Source organism: Nannochloropsis gaditana (genome assembly GCF_000240725.1).
Source record: "Nannochloropsis gaditana CCMP526 unplaced genomic scaffold scaffold663, whole genome shotgun sequence".
NCBI classification, from domain to species: Eukaryota; class Eustigmatophyceae; order Eustigmatales; family Monodopsidaceae; genus Microchloropsis; species Microchloropsis gaditana.
Window position 1 is genome coordinate 1 of NW_005803290.1, and position 16,629 is coordinate 16,629.

A 16,629-nucleotide genomic window follows, 5' to 3' on the forward strand; every position below is an offset into this window, starting at 1 on the left:
TTTCCAAGCCTCCCGTGCGAAAACTCAAAGACCCGCATGACCACCTGCGGCTTCCTTACTGTCACAGGCGGGGAATGCTTCTTGCAGTAGGCCTCGTACTCCCCGGGCGGTACGTAGATGTCTGGGTGCTCCTTGTAGAGGAGGCACCAGGGGTGAAAGGAGATGTGGCACTTGCCTACGGGGCACTGGACGCAAGGGCCCGCCTTCTTCTCCTGACAGATCATGCACTTGAGGGTGCGACGCGCAGGGGCCATGCGGGAGTAGTCAATCAGCTCCAGCTTGTCGGGCTGTGTGAAAGTGACGTCGGGGAGCCAAAGCGCGCACTGTATATGGGCCCAGTCCCCCGAGGTGGTGGGCTTCAGGGCACCCCCCCCGTGCCCGCAGAGGGAGCAGCGGACCTTATGACAGTCCATACCGTACTCACAGAGCCGGCAAAACCACTTCCCCACGGGAATAGCTTCTACACCATAGCAGCCTTGATGCACGCTCAGATCGCAGTGGTCGCAGAGTACGATTTGGTTCTCGACCTCGCTGTGGCCCTCCCCGCACACCGTGCAGAGTATGTCCTAAGGGAAAGATGATGCCGCGTACAATGACTGAACATCATATATCCACCGTTCTATGCCTTTACCGTACTCAAAATTTTATTTCACGTTTTGAAAAACGAATGAGGACAGGGAAAGGTCATGATATACCTCTTGTCTGAACAAGAGAGCGTACTGGTACGCTCTTCAGGGAAAAGGAGCTGGCTGAGGAAGACCAATGGCACGGATGTTTCACATACCTCTTCCGATGACTCCTTGACGCTATTCTCGGAAAGTTCCTGCACTGGGCTCACAGGATCGATTACATGGTCGGTCATAGCCATTTTATTTTAGTCCAATGGGGCTGAGAAAGTAATCGCCAAAGACTTTCCGTCTGCTGCGCCGGGCCGCTGGCCGGCGCAAATGGAGTCTATCGGGCACCAAGGTTCCTGCCCTCTTCCAAATCAGAGAAGCCGCACAGATAGAGGTGCCATTTCTGTCTTTACACGTGGGTGTGTGATATGCATTTCGAGTCTTATTGAGTAATCGCAAACACCCGTAAGCGAGGAAGAAGGAAAAGCAGCACCGCTCAAAAGACCAATGCACTTCCTCCATAAAAAGGTGCCACGACCTCCCGCCCGTTTGGAAAAAGGATCGCGTATACTCAGTCACGCTTGCACGACTGTCTTGTCCATCCCCTCCGCTCGTCGGGGATGTGGTGCAGAGTGGAGGGCGCAGAGAAACCGCCTCCTCGCCCTTCGTCTTTCCTCCCTGGTCGGCGAGGCGGCGGCGAGAAGTAGAGGGGCACGAAGCTCCCGTAAGGAGGCCGAAGCTTGGCGTACTAAGCGACGTTCGCGATCTACGATTGCGGTCTCTTTTTGCCCCGCGTATGAGGAGTGGATAGCTTTATCCTATGACTGGATCTTATTTTCATTTGTATTCACTGGGTAATAACTCTACCCCCCGGCACGTATTGCTTCCAATATTAAAATGAGAAAATGTAGTAGGTATGGGGTGTAAAAGATCTAACATAATAATTCTCTCTAGAAACCCGATACCCAAATTAATTTTGGGTATGCGAGGGGTAAGGCATGTGGTTCATGCATATGCAAGGGAAAGCGCAGGAGGCCGGCCGTAAAGGGATCGGGTGTAGAGTGCTGGTATAAGCATCCTTTTCAGGGAGTTGGGTACATTTGTTCCTCAATTGCATTTTTTAAAGTAGTACGGCCAGCTGTAGAAGAAAACATGGCTTGATCGCGGGGCCATAAGCCGGGGTGGTTGAGGGTTTTAACCTTAACGAAATATGCGTGTCTTCATGCAAAACATGGAGCAACTGTGGAAGCCACCCTTCAACGCAAATTGTGATGTACACGGAAAGAGCGAGGCGCAAGCCAACAAGTGTACACAAATGTAATCAAACACATGAGAGAAAGACACTCCCCAAAATCCTTGCACTTGGGCCACTCTTGATCTTACTGGCAGTTGTCGCTGTCCACGCTTCCTCATCGAGATACTAATCCCTACGTACACGCCACCGAATCCATCATCCTGGCCATCTACCTTACGTTGCACGAAGTATGCTAGTGGACAAAAGTTCATGCCCGCACATGTATACTTACTAAGCATTGCAACTTGTTCGAAATCGCTCATTTTTCTTCATCTCAGAGACAGGGGCAAGTCAAAGGTGTCAATAATGATCGAGAATAAAACATACTGAAGACTAGCAAAACAAGTCACGTCTCTCCCAGTTCGGCCTGAATCGCTCCTATAATATGACTTGGGCATGTCCGGCCTATGGGCTGGTATCATCCAATTCACCTCCGACTCTTGCTGCTCTGCTCTTTTCACATCCCTGCTATCTCTAATCTCCTTTGCCTCTATCTACAGTCGTGCGCGCGCACCTGTACCGCGTCCAGTCGACCCCTTGTATTCGGCCATAAAGGCGCTATGGAACGCCAGGAACCGTTGAATGATGTCCTGAAATTTGCTCTCCGGAGGAAGGATGGTAGTTCGGAAGTGGAAGGTGCCGTCTCGTTGCTTGAAGCCCGAGCCCGGGACCGTGGAGATCCCAGTTGTCTCAAGCAGCTTGAGGCAATAGAACACGTCCGGCGACTTTCCAGCCGCCTTGGCGGCTGCCATGGCAGCGGGGGGGAGTGTGATTTTCGGGAAGGAATACATGGCACCTTCCGTCTCTTGACAGACGATGCCCTCGCAGCTGTTGAAAGCGTCCGTGATAGCCCGCGCCCGCCGCCGCAAGGAATCCAACAAGTCTTGCTTTTCCCGCACATATTGTGCGTACGACTCGTCACCGGGGCGGGGCCCGTTGACCATCAGCCCGAGGATCACCTGGCCCGGCACGTTCGGGGATAAGTTGATTGAGGCCAGCTTGTACAGCTCGTCCGCCACGCGCTCGTCGAAATTAAGAAGCTCCATGACGCCTCCTCGAAAGCCGCACTCTCCGTACACGCCCTTGGAGGCCGTGTGGAACGTGGCTAACTCCAGTCCCTGGGCGTAGGGCGAACCCATGCTTAGCGCCACATGACGTGCCGACACGAAGGGCCGCACCGTCTGATATATGTTGTCCTGGTAGACCTCGTCCGCCATCAGAACTAGCTTGTGCTTGTAGGCGAACTTCACGAGGCCCTCCAAATCCTGACGGCTGAGGCACTGGCCCGTCGGGTTCCCGGGGTTGATGAAGACCATGCCGCGTACCCGTACCCCTTGTCGCTTCGCGTCCCGCACCGCCCGCTCCAGTTCCTCGAAATCGAGGGACCATCCCGACTCCTCGTGCAAATAGTATCCTACCATGCTTCCGCTCAGCAGCTCAATGGCGGCTGAGTACAGGGGGTACTGCGGGATCGGCACTAGGATGCCGTCTTGGGGGCCGCGGAGCATGGCTGTCAGGCCCAGACGCACGGCCTCGCTCGCTCCATTGGTCAGGAATATTTTATCAATATCAGATCCGAAGCCATCACGTCGCTGCAGGAAATCTGCGAACTCTTGTCGCACGATAGGCAGGCCCTTCGAGTCGCTGTACGCGCCAATGCCTCCCGGTGCGGCCTTCATGTAAGCCTTGGCGCGCGCGATCACATCCCGAGGGAAGATACGGTGCACATCCGGGTGCTCCAGGAGAAAAGGTGCGCTGACGAGGGCGAAGACCTGTCTGATGAATGTGATGGGTTTTTGGCCCAATCCGTGCGGGTTGCCGACGTTCGTGAAAATGACCTCCTTGCCTGCTGCGACACGTTCCGTAGCAGCTCGGTACAACTCCCCACGGACAGCATATTCGCAATGCTTGACATGATCGGGCAAACTGTCATAGTTTAGGACACGGGGTTGTGCTGCCATATTTTTTGTACCGCGCGTGTAAGTGCTGGTGGGAAGAAGATTGCCCACGATTGCGTGTTCGTGCGTGACTAGAGGCTACCAGCCGATTACTTGATCCTTCCAGGTTCTGTTAAGAGAATGGAATGAGTGAGTCCTTCTCCATTGTGTGCGAATATAAATGATACCCTGTAGTCCGTGCTTTGTAGTGCCTAACATCTCACACGATCGTTCACGGTACGTCGGACACGTTGAGTGATGTGGCTGGAAGATCGCGGGACTGGAGTGGTCCTCTCTGCGCCCTCCACAAGTAGCTTTGGTACGCGCCTATCTTCCACTCATCTTCCATGCTACGTACTCAATGAAGATACAGCACATATGATGCGAGTCACGCAATTTGTCACAATAGAGAACATCTGTTCGAGGGCGGAAGAGGCCTGCACTTTCTAAGGACATCGCCTCGGGGGTTTGAAAATCCTCCCAAGGACAACGGCGAGGCAGGCATGGCCTTGTAAATTTAGTGGAGGGCTTTTCGAGAAGAGGTTTTTTCACAGTGGTTGACTTGACATCATATTGCACGCGCACAGGATGCAGTCAGCCCCCTGAGCTCTGCATCGAAATTTCTATTCTCTCTGACAAAGAGTGTCAGTACATGTGCATCCGTTGCAGTGGTGCGTGGTGCTTTGTCAGGCTTTTCTTCAAACAGACCTGTTTTTCGCTTCAGCACGTCCCTCCTTTTTTTCATGCGTCAGACAAGTATGTATGTGCAATTATTTTTCCAAGCCCTTTGCATGTCAAGACGGTGCTGGGCACCCTCGGGTCTCTACTTGGAACAAGCGAAATTCTGTGACTGCTTGTGACCTGAAAAGGACAACGGTGACATGGAGGCCTCGAGGTCTTTTTTAGCCCACTATTGACGCCTTTGCAGTCAAATATTGTTTTTAATCTGACACGCTCGTTCCCTCATATATAGCTTTCTAGATGAATCCTGTATTTTTTTTGTTCCGAAAGAAACTAACACATTTTTCCGCCCACCCAATTTCAGTTTTTAATTTTTTTCCTCTTCCACTACGCCAAAACTCTTCGTCTAGTTCCTATATGACACTATCGGTGTTTGACATCATGGAATTGTATTTTTCTTTGTCGCTTCCGATACACACAAACGCCATTACATACTTTTGCTGGCCATTTCTTTCAACATGTTACACATGCCTGGGAATGTAACTCCACGTTCAATACCCCCTTTGAAATTTGACACACATTTTGGGGCGAAAGTGGAGGGCCATCGCACTCCTCTTTTCCTGTAGGAATGTATTCGGATAATTGGGGCCGCCTATCCCTGTTCTAAAAGAGATTGTAAACTGCCAATCAGACGGGTACTACAGCCTCCATCTTTTCCTCGTCTCCGTTCGCTTCATCGTCAGTCACTTCCAGCACGTATCCGAGATCATCGGTGCCGTAGACTCGCAGAACACTGCTAGTAGAAGCGTCCCTTCGACGCTCGAATGGGTCCTGCAGGAACACGCAACGCCGACGGGTGCATGGATGGTGAAGTACGTAGTATAAACCGCAACCCATCAAGACAGCGACTCCACAGATGAGCCAGGTCTTGAGTGGAGCCATTGCCAGCATACAGACAAGCAACATTACCGGTCCTGATAGCATGGCGCAGATGCCCCACGTCCCTAGCGGGATGCGGTAGGGTCGAGGCAAGCAGGGGAGCACGACGCGGAGACGAACAAACGCCGCGAACTCGATCAGCATGGCCAGCATGTACAAGAAATTGAGGACCTGTACGATTTCCAGAAAGGACATGGACGCCAAAAACGTGATGCCACATGCACTGCAAACGATGGCTGCGGAAGGAGTGCCATGTCGCGACCGGTGGGCGAAGAAGGCAGGCAGGTGGCCCCGTTCGGCCAGGCCCATCAGGGAGAAGGCGTCGCTGGCCATTTCAGCTTCAAACATACCGACAGAAGATAAGGCCGCCGCCAGGGCGATCAAGGCTCCGAGCCACTTCCCTACCAGGTCCGAACCGACCTTCCCGAAGAACCCGTCGGTGTACTCCGTGTAGGCGAACCGGGTGCCCGTCACAGCCGTCGCCAGAGGCACCAGGGTAGAGAGCACCACCAGCGCCACGGCGATGGCCAAGGCTCGGGGGAAAGCCTTGCCCGGGTTCTTCACGTCACCGGCGAATGTGGCCACCGAGTCCCAGTAATTGAGCTGCCAGAATAAGATGTTCAGGAGGCTGGACCACTGCACGGCCCCCCATCCGCCCTCCGGCAGCTCCCCCAAGCGGCTACCGTCAAGCTTGTTATATTGAACCAGCGCAGCGATGCACATGATTACGAACGGGAGCATGCACAGCGTCATCAGGACGATGGCAGCCGTTCCCACCACGTCCAGGCCCCGCCAGTTCAGATACGTAAGGACCAGGGTCAGACCCAGGAGAAGTAGGACTCGGTGGAGACCGTCCACGACCCCAATAGTTTCCGCTTCTTTGTGAAAGAAGGAGGTGAGATAGTCTGCGATGAGCACTGGATAAAGGGCGTTGTCCGTCACGCCACTCAACCAGGATAGGTAACCCTTCATCCATCCCCAAAAGGGACCAAATGCGGACTCGACCCAGGCCACAGATCCAGATGGCTCAGCAAACGCTGGTGCACACTCTGCCGTGATGAGTGCTTCCGGGACAGACCATAGCATTGGCAGGACCAATAACCCAACAATTGTGACGAGCGGGCCTGCCGATTGGACTGCTTCTTCCATGCCAAAAGGTCCCCCTGAAACTGAGAAGAAAATCAAGGCCGCCAGCGCAGCAGTCCCAATCTGATGCTCTTTGGGGGAGGGAGACGGCGGACTGACAATGACCGCTTTTTTCGCGGCCAACAATGGTGCGATGGTCTCAGACATACCTACGTGTGTGCCTGAGGCCCCTGGCAACGTTTCAGTTGATGTGGTCTTTTATTTGCAAAAAGATGGAAGCCTCCCAGGCGTACAAGGAGCCCCTAGGAGATCCCCGTTTCAGTACATCGAGGGTCCCCGAAAAATAGGCGCATGGAGAACTGCTTTCGTTGTAGAAAGTCACCAGGATCGTTCACTAGTCGAACGAGTGCGTCGCTTGCGCGAAGCGGCCCACACCTTTGAGAGGCTTCAAATTCTCTTTAAAATGGGCGACCCAGGCGAAATAAGAGGAAGACAACAAGTAGAAATGAGCGTCTTGGCAGTTAACTGTTTCGTGCATGCATGTGATCGGCCTTTCCGTCGCTGTTAAAATAGACATGAAACATGGAAAGCGCAGCAACCAGCCACAGACCCAAATTCGCGACGGCGCCATCCATCATATAACCCATACCGAGGACACCGTGACTCGGTGAGTCGTGCTAAGAATAAATCAAAATTAAACTCGATGATAACCCCAACAACTACGCCGTGACTTTTCTTCTTCTTTATCAGAAATAAAATATCCCAGTTTTTTTCTTGGGTTGAGTTGTTCGAATGGGCTTGGGCGCGAGTGGAGGGTCAAATTTGGTATGTGCCAGAAAGGACCGAGGTTTGAAGACGAGTGGCAAGGCCAGGTTGTCCCTCACGAACGTAACAGGGGCGAAAGGCAGCTGCAATAGAAAGCCAAAGACGAATGATTTAAGAGTCAGATATGAGACCCTGCGGCCGCGCTCTTTCTCAAAGGTACGCAACGCTTGGCTCACTTCTCCCGGACCGGGGTTTCCTCTCTTGAAAGTTGCTGCAAGCTTTTCCCCTAAAACAAGGGCATCCTCCATTCCAGCGGCCCCACCCTGACCCAGGTTGGGCGTCATGGGATGCGCGGCGTCTCCCAACAGCGTCACAGATCCTCGTCCCCAGTTTCCCTGTGGCTTTGGCCAGCGATCTCCAATACTCGTACGCAACACGTCCGTCGGCGGCGTGGCGGCGAGGATCGTCGAGACACCCCACCTTTCATCCCATCCATCGAGCACGCTTCTAGCTTTGGCCAGCAATGCTGCCCCATCGTCCGACTCCCCTCCGCTCTGAGGCCCGTTGTAGGTGACAAACCAGTACAAGTTCGTCTCGGACATCCGGAAAGTGCCCAGCCTGACGCCCGCCCCCCATACCTGGTTTATCACTCCTCTTTCGAACGTGAAGTATGGGCTGGTCTTGGCGCCTTGAGGAAGTTTCGCTACCCCACGAATGGCCTGATATCCTGCATAATTGGCCGCTTTCTCCCCTGGGAACAGTAGCTTATGAACTGTGCTTCCTACACCATCGGCGCCCACCAGGGCCTTGGACGTCATTCTCCTCCCATCCGAAAACTCTGCAAGAATCCCTCCTGACACTTCGTCCTCGCCAAATCCTTCCAAGCCTTTGTTATACATCACGCGTTGCTTGGGGACGATTTGCAACAACTGACGCAACAAGTCACTTCGCAGAACGTATCGAAACTCGTGCGGTCCCCCATCGCATTCCCCGAGGTCAAAACTTGTGAGTTCCCTCCCCTTCATGGCAGTGCCGATCCGTAGGCGGTCACCTTCCCAATTCGACTTTCGCAGCTTCCCTGCCACTCCGAGGTTCTCCAAGCATCGCCACGCGTTCGTCCAGAACCCGATGGCCGTGCCGCCCTCTCGTGGAGAGCTTGCCCTCTCGACCAAGCGATAATCAACTCCACGGCGCTCTAGGTCAGCCGCCAATGCCAATCCTGCAATACCAGCCCCGCAAATCAAAACATCTGTATCCACCTTGGAGCCTACTGATGCCTTTGTCGTCACCATGAGACGTGGGGAAGGCCTATGCATCTGATGCGACATTTGGAAAGCATGCCCTTGAGGTATTGCTATGAGCATAGCCGCGATCCCATATGTCCATAAGACTGATCTTGTCACAAGAAAATCCATGCTGAAGAAATTGAACCGCCTCCTTTTAGCTTAAAGCCGTCGTATTATCCCCGGTTTACGCCTTCCAGGAAGTACCGGTCAGCTTTTGTCGGGAACGCGGCTGACTGTGTCGCAGGTGCCAGTCTCCTTCTTTTTCGTTCCAGAAATATGAGCAAATTTTAGTAGGCAGTGAAACATCCACCTATGATTTTTTGACATTATGTTGTGCAAAACCCAATTCCAAGGCTTGCTAAGAGGTGACATTGAACCCGAGTTGACGGCAAGGTCGGAGTCCGACTCCGCGCTGGGCGTGTCTGTCGCGCCCAAACGGACTCAGCGACGCTCACTGAGCGTGATGACTGTCCTCCTCGTCCTCCTCCTGTCCCTTTTCCCCGCTGTTGCGCTTCCGATCCCAAAGTTCCGTTACTTTGGCAGAACCATCGGCTCTAGCTCTCACATGAGTATCGATATAGCTAATACGGAAGCGAAATCACGCCCAATGGGTGGTTCACGGCTCCTGGTGATGACAGCCTTGTGAGGGCCCCTATTTCGCGCAAAAATGGTCCACCTTGAGCGACAGTGAGGACTCGCACACAGCAAGCAGGGCATTCTGACTAGGAAAGTCGACGATGGCAGGCGGGACGCGTGTCTTGTCCAACGGGGCTTTGTTTCTTCTCTCGTTGGCCACACACGCGTCCAGGAATAGTTTGACGTTGAGTGGAAATCTTTCGTGGTGCGATGGTTTGTGTACTGCGTTGTAACCCTAGAACTGTATCGACAGCGTCCGACACTCTCCGTGCATCAGCATTTGATACATGACTCAATGAGAAAACGTGTTCCCCATGTTTTTTCACGAACATTATCTATCTATGGCAGGTCCATTCAGGCAATTCCATTACGTTGTATACACGAGCAACTGTGAGCATCTGGCGTAGGCAAGTGACCTTTAACGCTGACAACATCTGCTCCTCGCAGCCTGCATTTCCAAATGGAGACACCACCGCAGACACTACCACCATCACCTCTTGGAAATCGGCATTCTCCGGAGCCAAGCAGGCCACAGGCTACGTCGAGGATAAGAAGGCGTTCACACAGTATAAGTGGCTGTGGAGGGGCGGTAATAGCGGAGTGGTGGCGACTTATGCTGCTGTCCTCTTCGGCAGCAACCGCGGCTGCAGCTGCCACGGCGGCCTTTATCGGAAGCGGGGGTGCCACCCCAACTTCCGTGGGCGGCGCCGTACCCACAGCGTGGTGGGTATCCACTCAACAGCAACAACAGCTTAATCGCCAGTCGCAACTTCACAATTCGTGGTGTGCCGTCTCCAGTACGTCTCGTCTCGCAACCGCAACGGGAGGATGGGACTCATCAGCTGCTCCCCTGAGGGGTCGACGCGGGTGGGACGGCATGATGGGGGCACCGGATAAAGAGGAGGTTTTATTGCGGGCAGCATCTCCTGTCAGGGGTATGTCCGAGAAGCCGCAGGCTCGGTGGCAAGGTGAGGGGCCTGATGGTAGGGAAGAGGAGGGGCAAGACAGAGCGGGCAACGTGGGCTCGTCGTGGATGGAGGCATTGAGGTTGGAGAAAGGCGCCCTACGGCGGAATCATCGCTTTGAGGTGACCATACGAAAACCGCTGGGAATTTTCATGTCGGAAGGGGAGGCAGACGTGGGCGCCCCCACCATTTCGGAGGTACGGCTAGGTAGCAACGCGGATAAGGCTGGTCTGCGCGTCGGGGACCGAATAGTGGCAGCCTCTGCCACAGTGGGAAACAAGCTGTGGACCAAAACGACGCTGGTGGGTGTAGAATCAGCCATCAACTCGCGTTTCCGCTTTTCCGACGACATCACCTTCTGCGTGGAAAGGACCCTGGCGCAGGACGCGGGCGACGACAGTATCGCGAGTCGGCAAGTCGAGGTGTTCGAGGTAGAGTTGGAGAGGCCGGTGCCGTTGGAGTTGATGCAAGAGAATGCAGAAGGCGGCGTCTTTGTTCGACGTGTGCTGAAAGCGGACTGCGAGGCCCTGCGGCGCATCCAGCCGTACGATCGAGTCGTCGCCGTCTCGGCGTCCCTGGGAGACCGCATGTGGCGGACGAACTCTCTGGACGGTGTCCTCTCGGCGCTCTGCACCCGCATCGGCAGCAAGGTTCGCTTGCAGTTCGAGCGCAGCCCAGAGGTCGCTCGTCTGATCGCGCGTGGTGCCGGCAACCCTGGTGTTGGGGTAGCTGATCTGGTACCACCGCTCCCTCCTCGCCCCTCTATGGCCGCTGCCTCCTTGCTCTCCCCGTCATCCACGGCTGACCTGGTAGCGAAGGGGGAAATGCTGCTCATGGGGGAACCACGCGTGCACGCCGTCCTGTCCCAGATGGCCGGAGCCCTCCGAGCGCGAGACCCGGACCTTGCGATCTCGATCTTTAAGTTGGCCGTGGAGCGGGGACTGACCCCGGACGCCCACTGCTGCTCGTCATTGATCAAGGCGTATGGGATGAAGAAGCAGGCTGACAAGGCGCTGGAGGTGGTGAGAATGATGCTGGAACTGGGGGTAGCTCCCGATCTGGTGACGCTGAACGCTGCCATGGACGCCTGTGAGAAGGGAAAGCGGCCCGAGGAGGTTCTCAGGCTCTTTCGGGAGGAAGTGCCCAGGCATGGACTGGTGCCTGACATCTTCAGCTACACGGTGCTGGTGAACATGTATGGGAAGCGAGGGGAGCTGGCTGAGGCCTTGGCGCTGTTTGAAGAGGCGGTCGCCTGCGGTTTAGAGCCCGAGCTCCCTGCCTACACCGCCATCATCAAGGCGGCAGTGAAAAAAGACGACATGGGGACTGCACTTGCCCTGCTGCGACGCGTATTTGACAGCGGCTTGAGCCCGGACGCGCGTCTGTACAACACCCTGCTATGGGGTCACACGAAGCGCCTGGAGTGGTCCAAGGCGATGCAGATTTTGAGGCTCATGGAGGCGAAGGGCTTGGTGCCCGACCGGCTGACCTACAGCTACCTGCTCTCCTGTCTCGTCGACTGCAACCAATTGGAGGTGGCACAATCTTTGTGGCGCGAGATGCGGGACAAGGGCCACGTCAAGCCGAACCTGGAGTTGTACAGCCTGGCTGTCGACATGTTCGCCAAAGCCGGAGATACTACTCAAGCCGTGACCATCTTCAAAGAAATGCGCCGCAACCGTGTGCAGCCAAATCTTGTCACGTACACCGCCCTCATGGAAGCCTTTGTCCGCGCAGGCTACCCCATGGCCGCTCTGTCCATCTCCGACGAGATGCGGCGGAAGCCCGGCCTGGCCCGTGATGTGACGAGCTGCGTATGGCGTCTCAAATGCTTCGTGGAACTAGGGGATCTGGAGGGAATCGAAAACTTGATCCAGGAAATGCAAGACAGTGGCATTCATCTAAATGTGGTCGTCTACAATCAATATCTGCGAGGCGCGATGCGAAGCGGGCGGTATGAGCTTGCTCTGCAAATACTTTCCGCCCTATTTGAGAAGAGGCTCCTTCCAAACCTGGAGACTCATCAATGCCTGCTCGAAATGCCCACTCCGAGTACCGGAGGAGCAGTCAGCGGTCTCGCCCACGGTGATGGTGTCGAAAGTCAGATGGAGGAGGCACGGGAGCAACTTGTCATGTTTTACCATGCGGCCTTGAAATTACTCGCGGAACAGAAAGTTCGGGCTCGGGTTAACCTTTACGTGGCGTGTCTGCATGCCTGTTTGCGTACTGATCGACTTGATCTGGCAGCTGAAGTGATGGCATTGCGGCGGGCCAACACTTTGCAGATCTTTCAGCTGTTCAAAAAGCACGAGGAGAAGGTCCACAGGTGGGAACGGAAAATCGACCGGGAGCTGGACGCCCGGTTTTATTCAAATAAGAACCTGGTGTAAAACATTGAGATTTCTCTTCTGGAGGAAATTCTTTGGAGGAAATTCTTTCAGAGACATTTGAAAAAGAGAAGACATGCAAGTGAATGAGGCTTGAAATTTAGGGAGTAAAGAAACCGACGATGAAAAGCATTAATGCACGCTGTGGGGTCGAAGGAGGTAAGATTATCTGCAGGGTCCAATAATTTGCTAGAAAGCTGCAGCGCAACCGCTGCAGGCCAACCGAGACCACTTTCGATTCCATGTATGTTTGTTGGTGGTCGAGATGGTTCGTTATGCGACACGTGGCGAGAAGAAAGCTGCATGCTATAGATTAGGTCGAATTTTTTTGTAAAATTAAGCTTGAGCTTTTTAAAAGATAAGCAAATGACAAGTATCAAACACGAAGACGTCGATTCTTTGAGTTTAGGGTGGTGTCCTCGCTTGCAAAGTCCAATCCTCCAATATCGTACTTTGCCCTCAGTCCTTTGTGTGGCTCAGATACTTTTAACAGCGGACCTGCGACCAGCGGAGGGTCACTTATAATACGCTACAAGAAGCTGTACACTGTGCCAGCATGTCCCTTTCCTGCAATCACGGATGAAAGGTCTGCTAGCATTCATCGCACTTAGCTGACGGGAATACCCCACTCCTCGCACACGTCTTGCATATTGTACAGCACGATGTGCGGAAAGTGCTCCAGCGCCATCGTAGACGAGACGTAGATCTCACTCAGGTCCTCCGGAAGCGCCCACACGGGCGTGTAGCACTGTTTGTACCACCTCCCCAAGAGACCCCCACACCTTTCACGCTCCACCCGGTGAGACTTGACGAGGTGAACAATGCGCCCGGCGGGGATCAACCGCACTTGGACCATACGCCGATCCACTCGTCGCATCTGCTCTTCGTACGCCTGCAATTGCGTCAAGAATTCGGAAGGCGGCACGTCCTGGGACGAGTAAAGGAGCCGGTCGACCGCTGCCCGCGAGTCCTTCTCCATCATGCTCCGGAGCACGGTGTTCTTGTTCGCACGGCACCGGGCAAGCAGACGGAGGATGTCATCGCGAAGTCCGCGGACGGCGTCGAGGGTAAGTCGAGGAACCAAGTCACGGCCCAGGACGAAAGTGAGCGTGAAGGCCTTGGTGTACTCGGCCAAGCCGGGAGATAGGAGGCCCCCGGGGGTGCAGTAAGCGAGGCAGCGGAGGTCCGGGAAGTCGCGGCGAAGCATAAGGGAGAGAAAAACCGCCGCACCCGCCCCGAGGGAATGGCCGACTATGCGCAAGCTGTATCCCTTACTGGATTTGGTCAAGGGCGTGTGGGGTCCGGCAGGAGGGGAGTCGCCGTGGTCCCGCTGGATAAGCCGCTGTAGGATTCGGTGCTTGCACAGGTCTTTCGCGATGCAGTCAGCGGCGTTGGCCATGCCAACATGCCCGTACTCTCCATCTCCAGGAAACCCCCAAGCTTTCCCCATCGCGTCAAGGGGCCCGGGCTCCGCGTGCGCATCGTTGAGAAGGTCTTCCAAGGACAGGGTGCCTCGGATGGCCACCACCACGCACTGCCACTTGTGATCAACAAAGATGCCGTACGGACGCTCATACAGCGTGTTGATAAATGTCGCGTAGGCCAACTCACAGCCCTCTCGCCCGTTTAACCACTCCCAGAGTCCTGCCTCGTGACCTCGGAGCCAGTTGTCCCCCAAGACGGCCCCAAGGTCCCCGTGCACGCGCGAGCGAGGACCTTTGGGCATGCGGAAGAGTCTTCGGGCGCTGAGCGCTGGAAGTGCGAGGCAAGGCGTCTTGGCGTAGGTGAACATCATCCAAGAGTACATAGCCAGGGCGTAGGCCTCGAAGTGCGTGCCTTCCTCCAGCACTTGCCGGTCCCCGGGGTCGTCGCGAGACAGAGCGTGCTTCACCAGGTAATGCCCGCACTGGAAGCGAACGCGCGGGTGCACCCCTGGCGTCACAGTGCTTGTCCCAGACGCCCCCATTCCCTTTGAATCAGAGGTACTGGAGGCGACGTCGGCGGCGGCGGCGGCGGCGGACCCTCCCTCTTCCAGTTGCTCTCTTAGGAAGCGCTCCTCCGCCTCCAACAGCTCCGTTCCGCGCCTCGACACCATCTCGTGCTCTTGCGCCTTCTGTACGTGTCGAAGCAGGACGAACCCGGCCAGGATGTCGGAGGGCAGCACGTCCAGGAAGCCCTCGGAGTGGAAGATGTCCGCCATGACGCGCGCCACCACCTCCATGTCCCCGATGTCGCCCCCCTCCGGCCCGCTCGCGCCCGCCGCGCTCGAAAAGAGGTGGCAGGTCGTGTACCGCAAGCACGTGCACAGAAAGCTACACCGACCGCGCCAACGATCCTCAGCAGCGGAATAGGAGGCCAGAGACTCGTGCTGCTCGAAGTGGTGCACCGCCTGCTCGGCCTCCTCGCCGACGGGCTCCCCCACCAGGGTCGCGCAGCAGCAAGCTTTCATGGAAACATCCGCAAGCTGTGAAATGACTATGAGGGCCACGATGAGATCTACGCGATTTTGAAGGCTTATGGTGTCGCACATGACCAATGCCTTGGGGTTGGAGAGGATGACCAATCCTACCAAGGCAACCACGAGCTGCACACCTCCGAGACAAGTATGCAATGCGACCAGCGGACCCACGGCCTTCCGGGCCTGCGTATGCACAATAGAACCACGTTGTGATACTGCAACAATTGCCAGTTCCACCAGCACCGTGGCTAGAAAGAGGGTGATTGAGAGCCCAACAAAAGTATCGACAATGCCGGGGCGCGAGCAGGACTGCAACAAGTACTGCAAGTGCAAGAAAAGACCTAGCACCACCGCCGACCACACTAGCCTACCCACTGCCATACAGAAAGCTGGCACGGTTACCGCGTCGCTGGCAATATGGTAATGCCGTCCCATAAGTTCCATTCGGGGCATGGCTAATTGAATTCAAGGAGGTTTGAGGCGGGTAGAAACCAGAAGCAAGTTTTTTTGGGGTCAATTCCCGTCACTCTCCACTTTTTCTTTCCCTTATTGAGGTTGAAGACGCAGCAAACTGCTCTGAGCGCCCTGTGATTTGTGATTTACTCAAAGTCAGGACGAGTGTTGCAAGACGGGGATAGAAGTAGACCGCTCCCGTGCCAAGTTCTATGCTCTCGGCGAGCCTCGCGACAAAAGCCCTGTCGGCGGTCTCACCACCCGCGGAAGCCGACGCGCGACGAGTGTGCTCCGGGCACTTCAAAGGCAGTGCAGGAATGCGTGTCCTTGGGGTCGTTTGGAGGTGCCCCCGTTGAGTGAATGTAAAGTGGCAGAGGTGGAAGGAAACGTGGGTGGTGCGTGTTCCAAGCAAAGGGGGCGGCGGGGAGGCGACAGGGCCTTGCACTCTGGCAGGCGTGACGATGAAACGCTAACCATAAGAGACCACGCAGTGCACGCAGGTATATGGCGGACGAGGAGGACTGGGGCCCTGCCCCACTGCCAGACTTTAATCGACTTCGGCTTGGTGGACGGGTAAGTAGACAAGCACGTACGGGGGAAAGGTAGGGGACGCAAAGCAATGACGCTTCCACGCTGAGAGCCAACCTTTCCCGCACACAGGGCGCACCTGCTACTAGCGCTAATGTAACACCGTCCGAAGCTGCAGGGATAGCTGGAAAGGGCCTGTCTTCGGCGGGCATCGTGGCAGTGACGACGGTCGAGCGTGACGCTGCCATCGATCCAATTTTGACGGGGGCAATGGACAATCCGAGGGAGCGCGTAAATGTGCTCAGATACGAGGATGCCATGGTACAATTTATGAAGGCCGGTACGAAACAGCAGCAGCTGGAGTTGTCCCCGAACTCATCTTACCACCGGCTCGTCTTGTATCGCCTCGCCCATCGTTTCGGCCTGCACGGGGCCGCGGAGGGAGAGGTAGGGGCCGACGCGGGCGGGAACCGGAGCGTCAAATTTTTCAAGACACCACAGAGCAGCATTCCCCATCTCTTACTCATCGACACGTGTGGAAAAGAGGGGGTGAACGGGAGTGGCGAAGGAAGCGGCAGCGGGAGTGCCAAAGCCCCC

The 16,629-nt window shown here is 55.5% G+C and overlaps 4 protein-coding genes across 4 annotated transcripts; 3 read left to right on the forward strand and 1 right to left on the reverse strand.

The window, feature by feature from the left end:
• Positions 1-357, forward strand: NGA_2112620 (uncharacterized protein; the record flags this gene model as incomplete). Its single annotated transcript, XM_005853980.1, has 1 exon — positions 1-357. A coding segment is annotated over one exon (357 nt), but the record flags the coding sequence as incomplete, so codon positions are not given.
• Positions 358-7,279: 6,922 nt separating this feature from the next.
• Positions 7,280-8,865, reverse strand: NGA_2033820 (ctf2a like oxidoreductase). Its single transcript, XM_005853978.1, has one exon. It carries the CDS (start codon positions 8,732-8,734, stop codon positions 7,301-7,303), a length of 1,434 nt encoding a protein of 477 aa, XP_005854040.1. The 5' UTR covers positions 8,735-8,865; the 3' UTR covers positions 7,280-7,300.
• A 721-nt stretch (positions 8,866-9,586) lies between these two features.
• Positions 9,587-10,802, forward strand: NGA_2094920 (uncharacterized protein; the record flags this gene model as incomplete). The annotated part of the gene is made up of 1 exon (XM_005853979.1): positions 9,587-10,802. A coding segment is annotated over exon 1 (1,101 nt), but the record flags the coding sequence as incomplete, so codon positions are not given.
• Positions 10,803-11,012: 210 nt separating this feature from the next.
• On the forward strand, positions 11,013-12,976 carry NGA_2025420 (uncharacterized protein; the record flags this gene model as incomplete). Its single annotated transcript, XM_005853977.1, has 1 exon — positions 11,013-12,976. The coding sequence occupies one exon, from the start codon at positions 11,013-11,015 to the stop codon at positions 12,594-12,596; it is 1,584 nt and encodes a 527-aa protein (XP_005854039.1). The 3' UTR covers positions 12,597-12,976.
• Between the last annotated feature and the right edge of the window lie 3,653 nt (positions 12,977-16,629).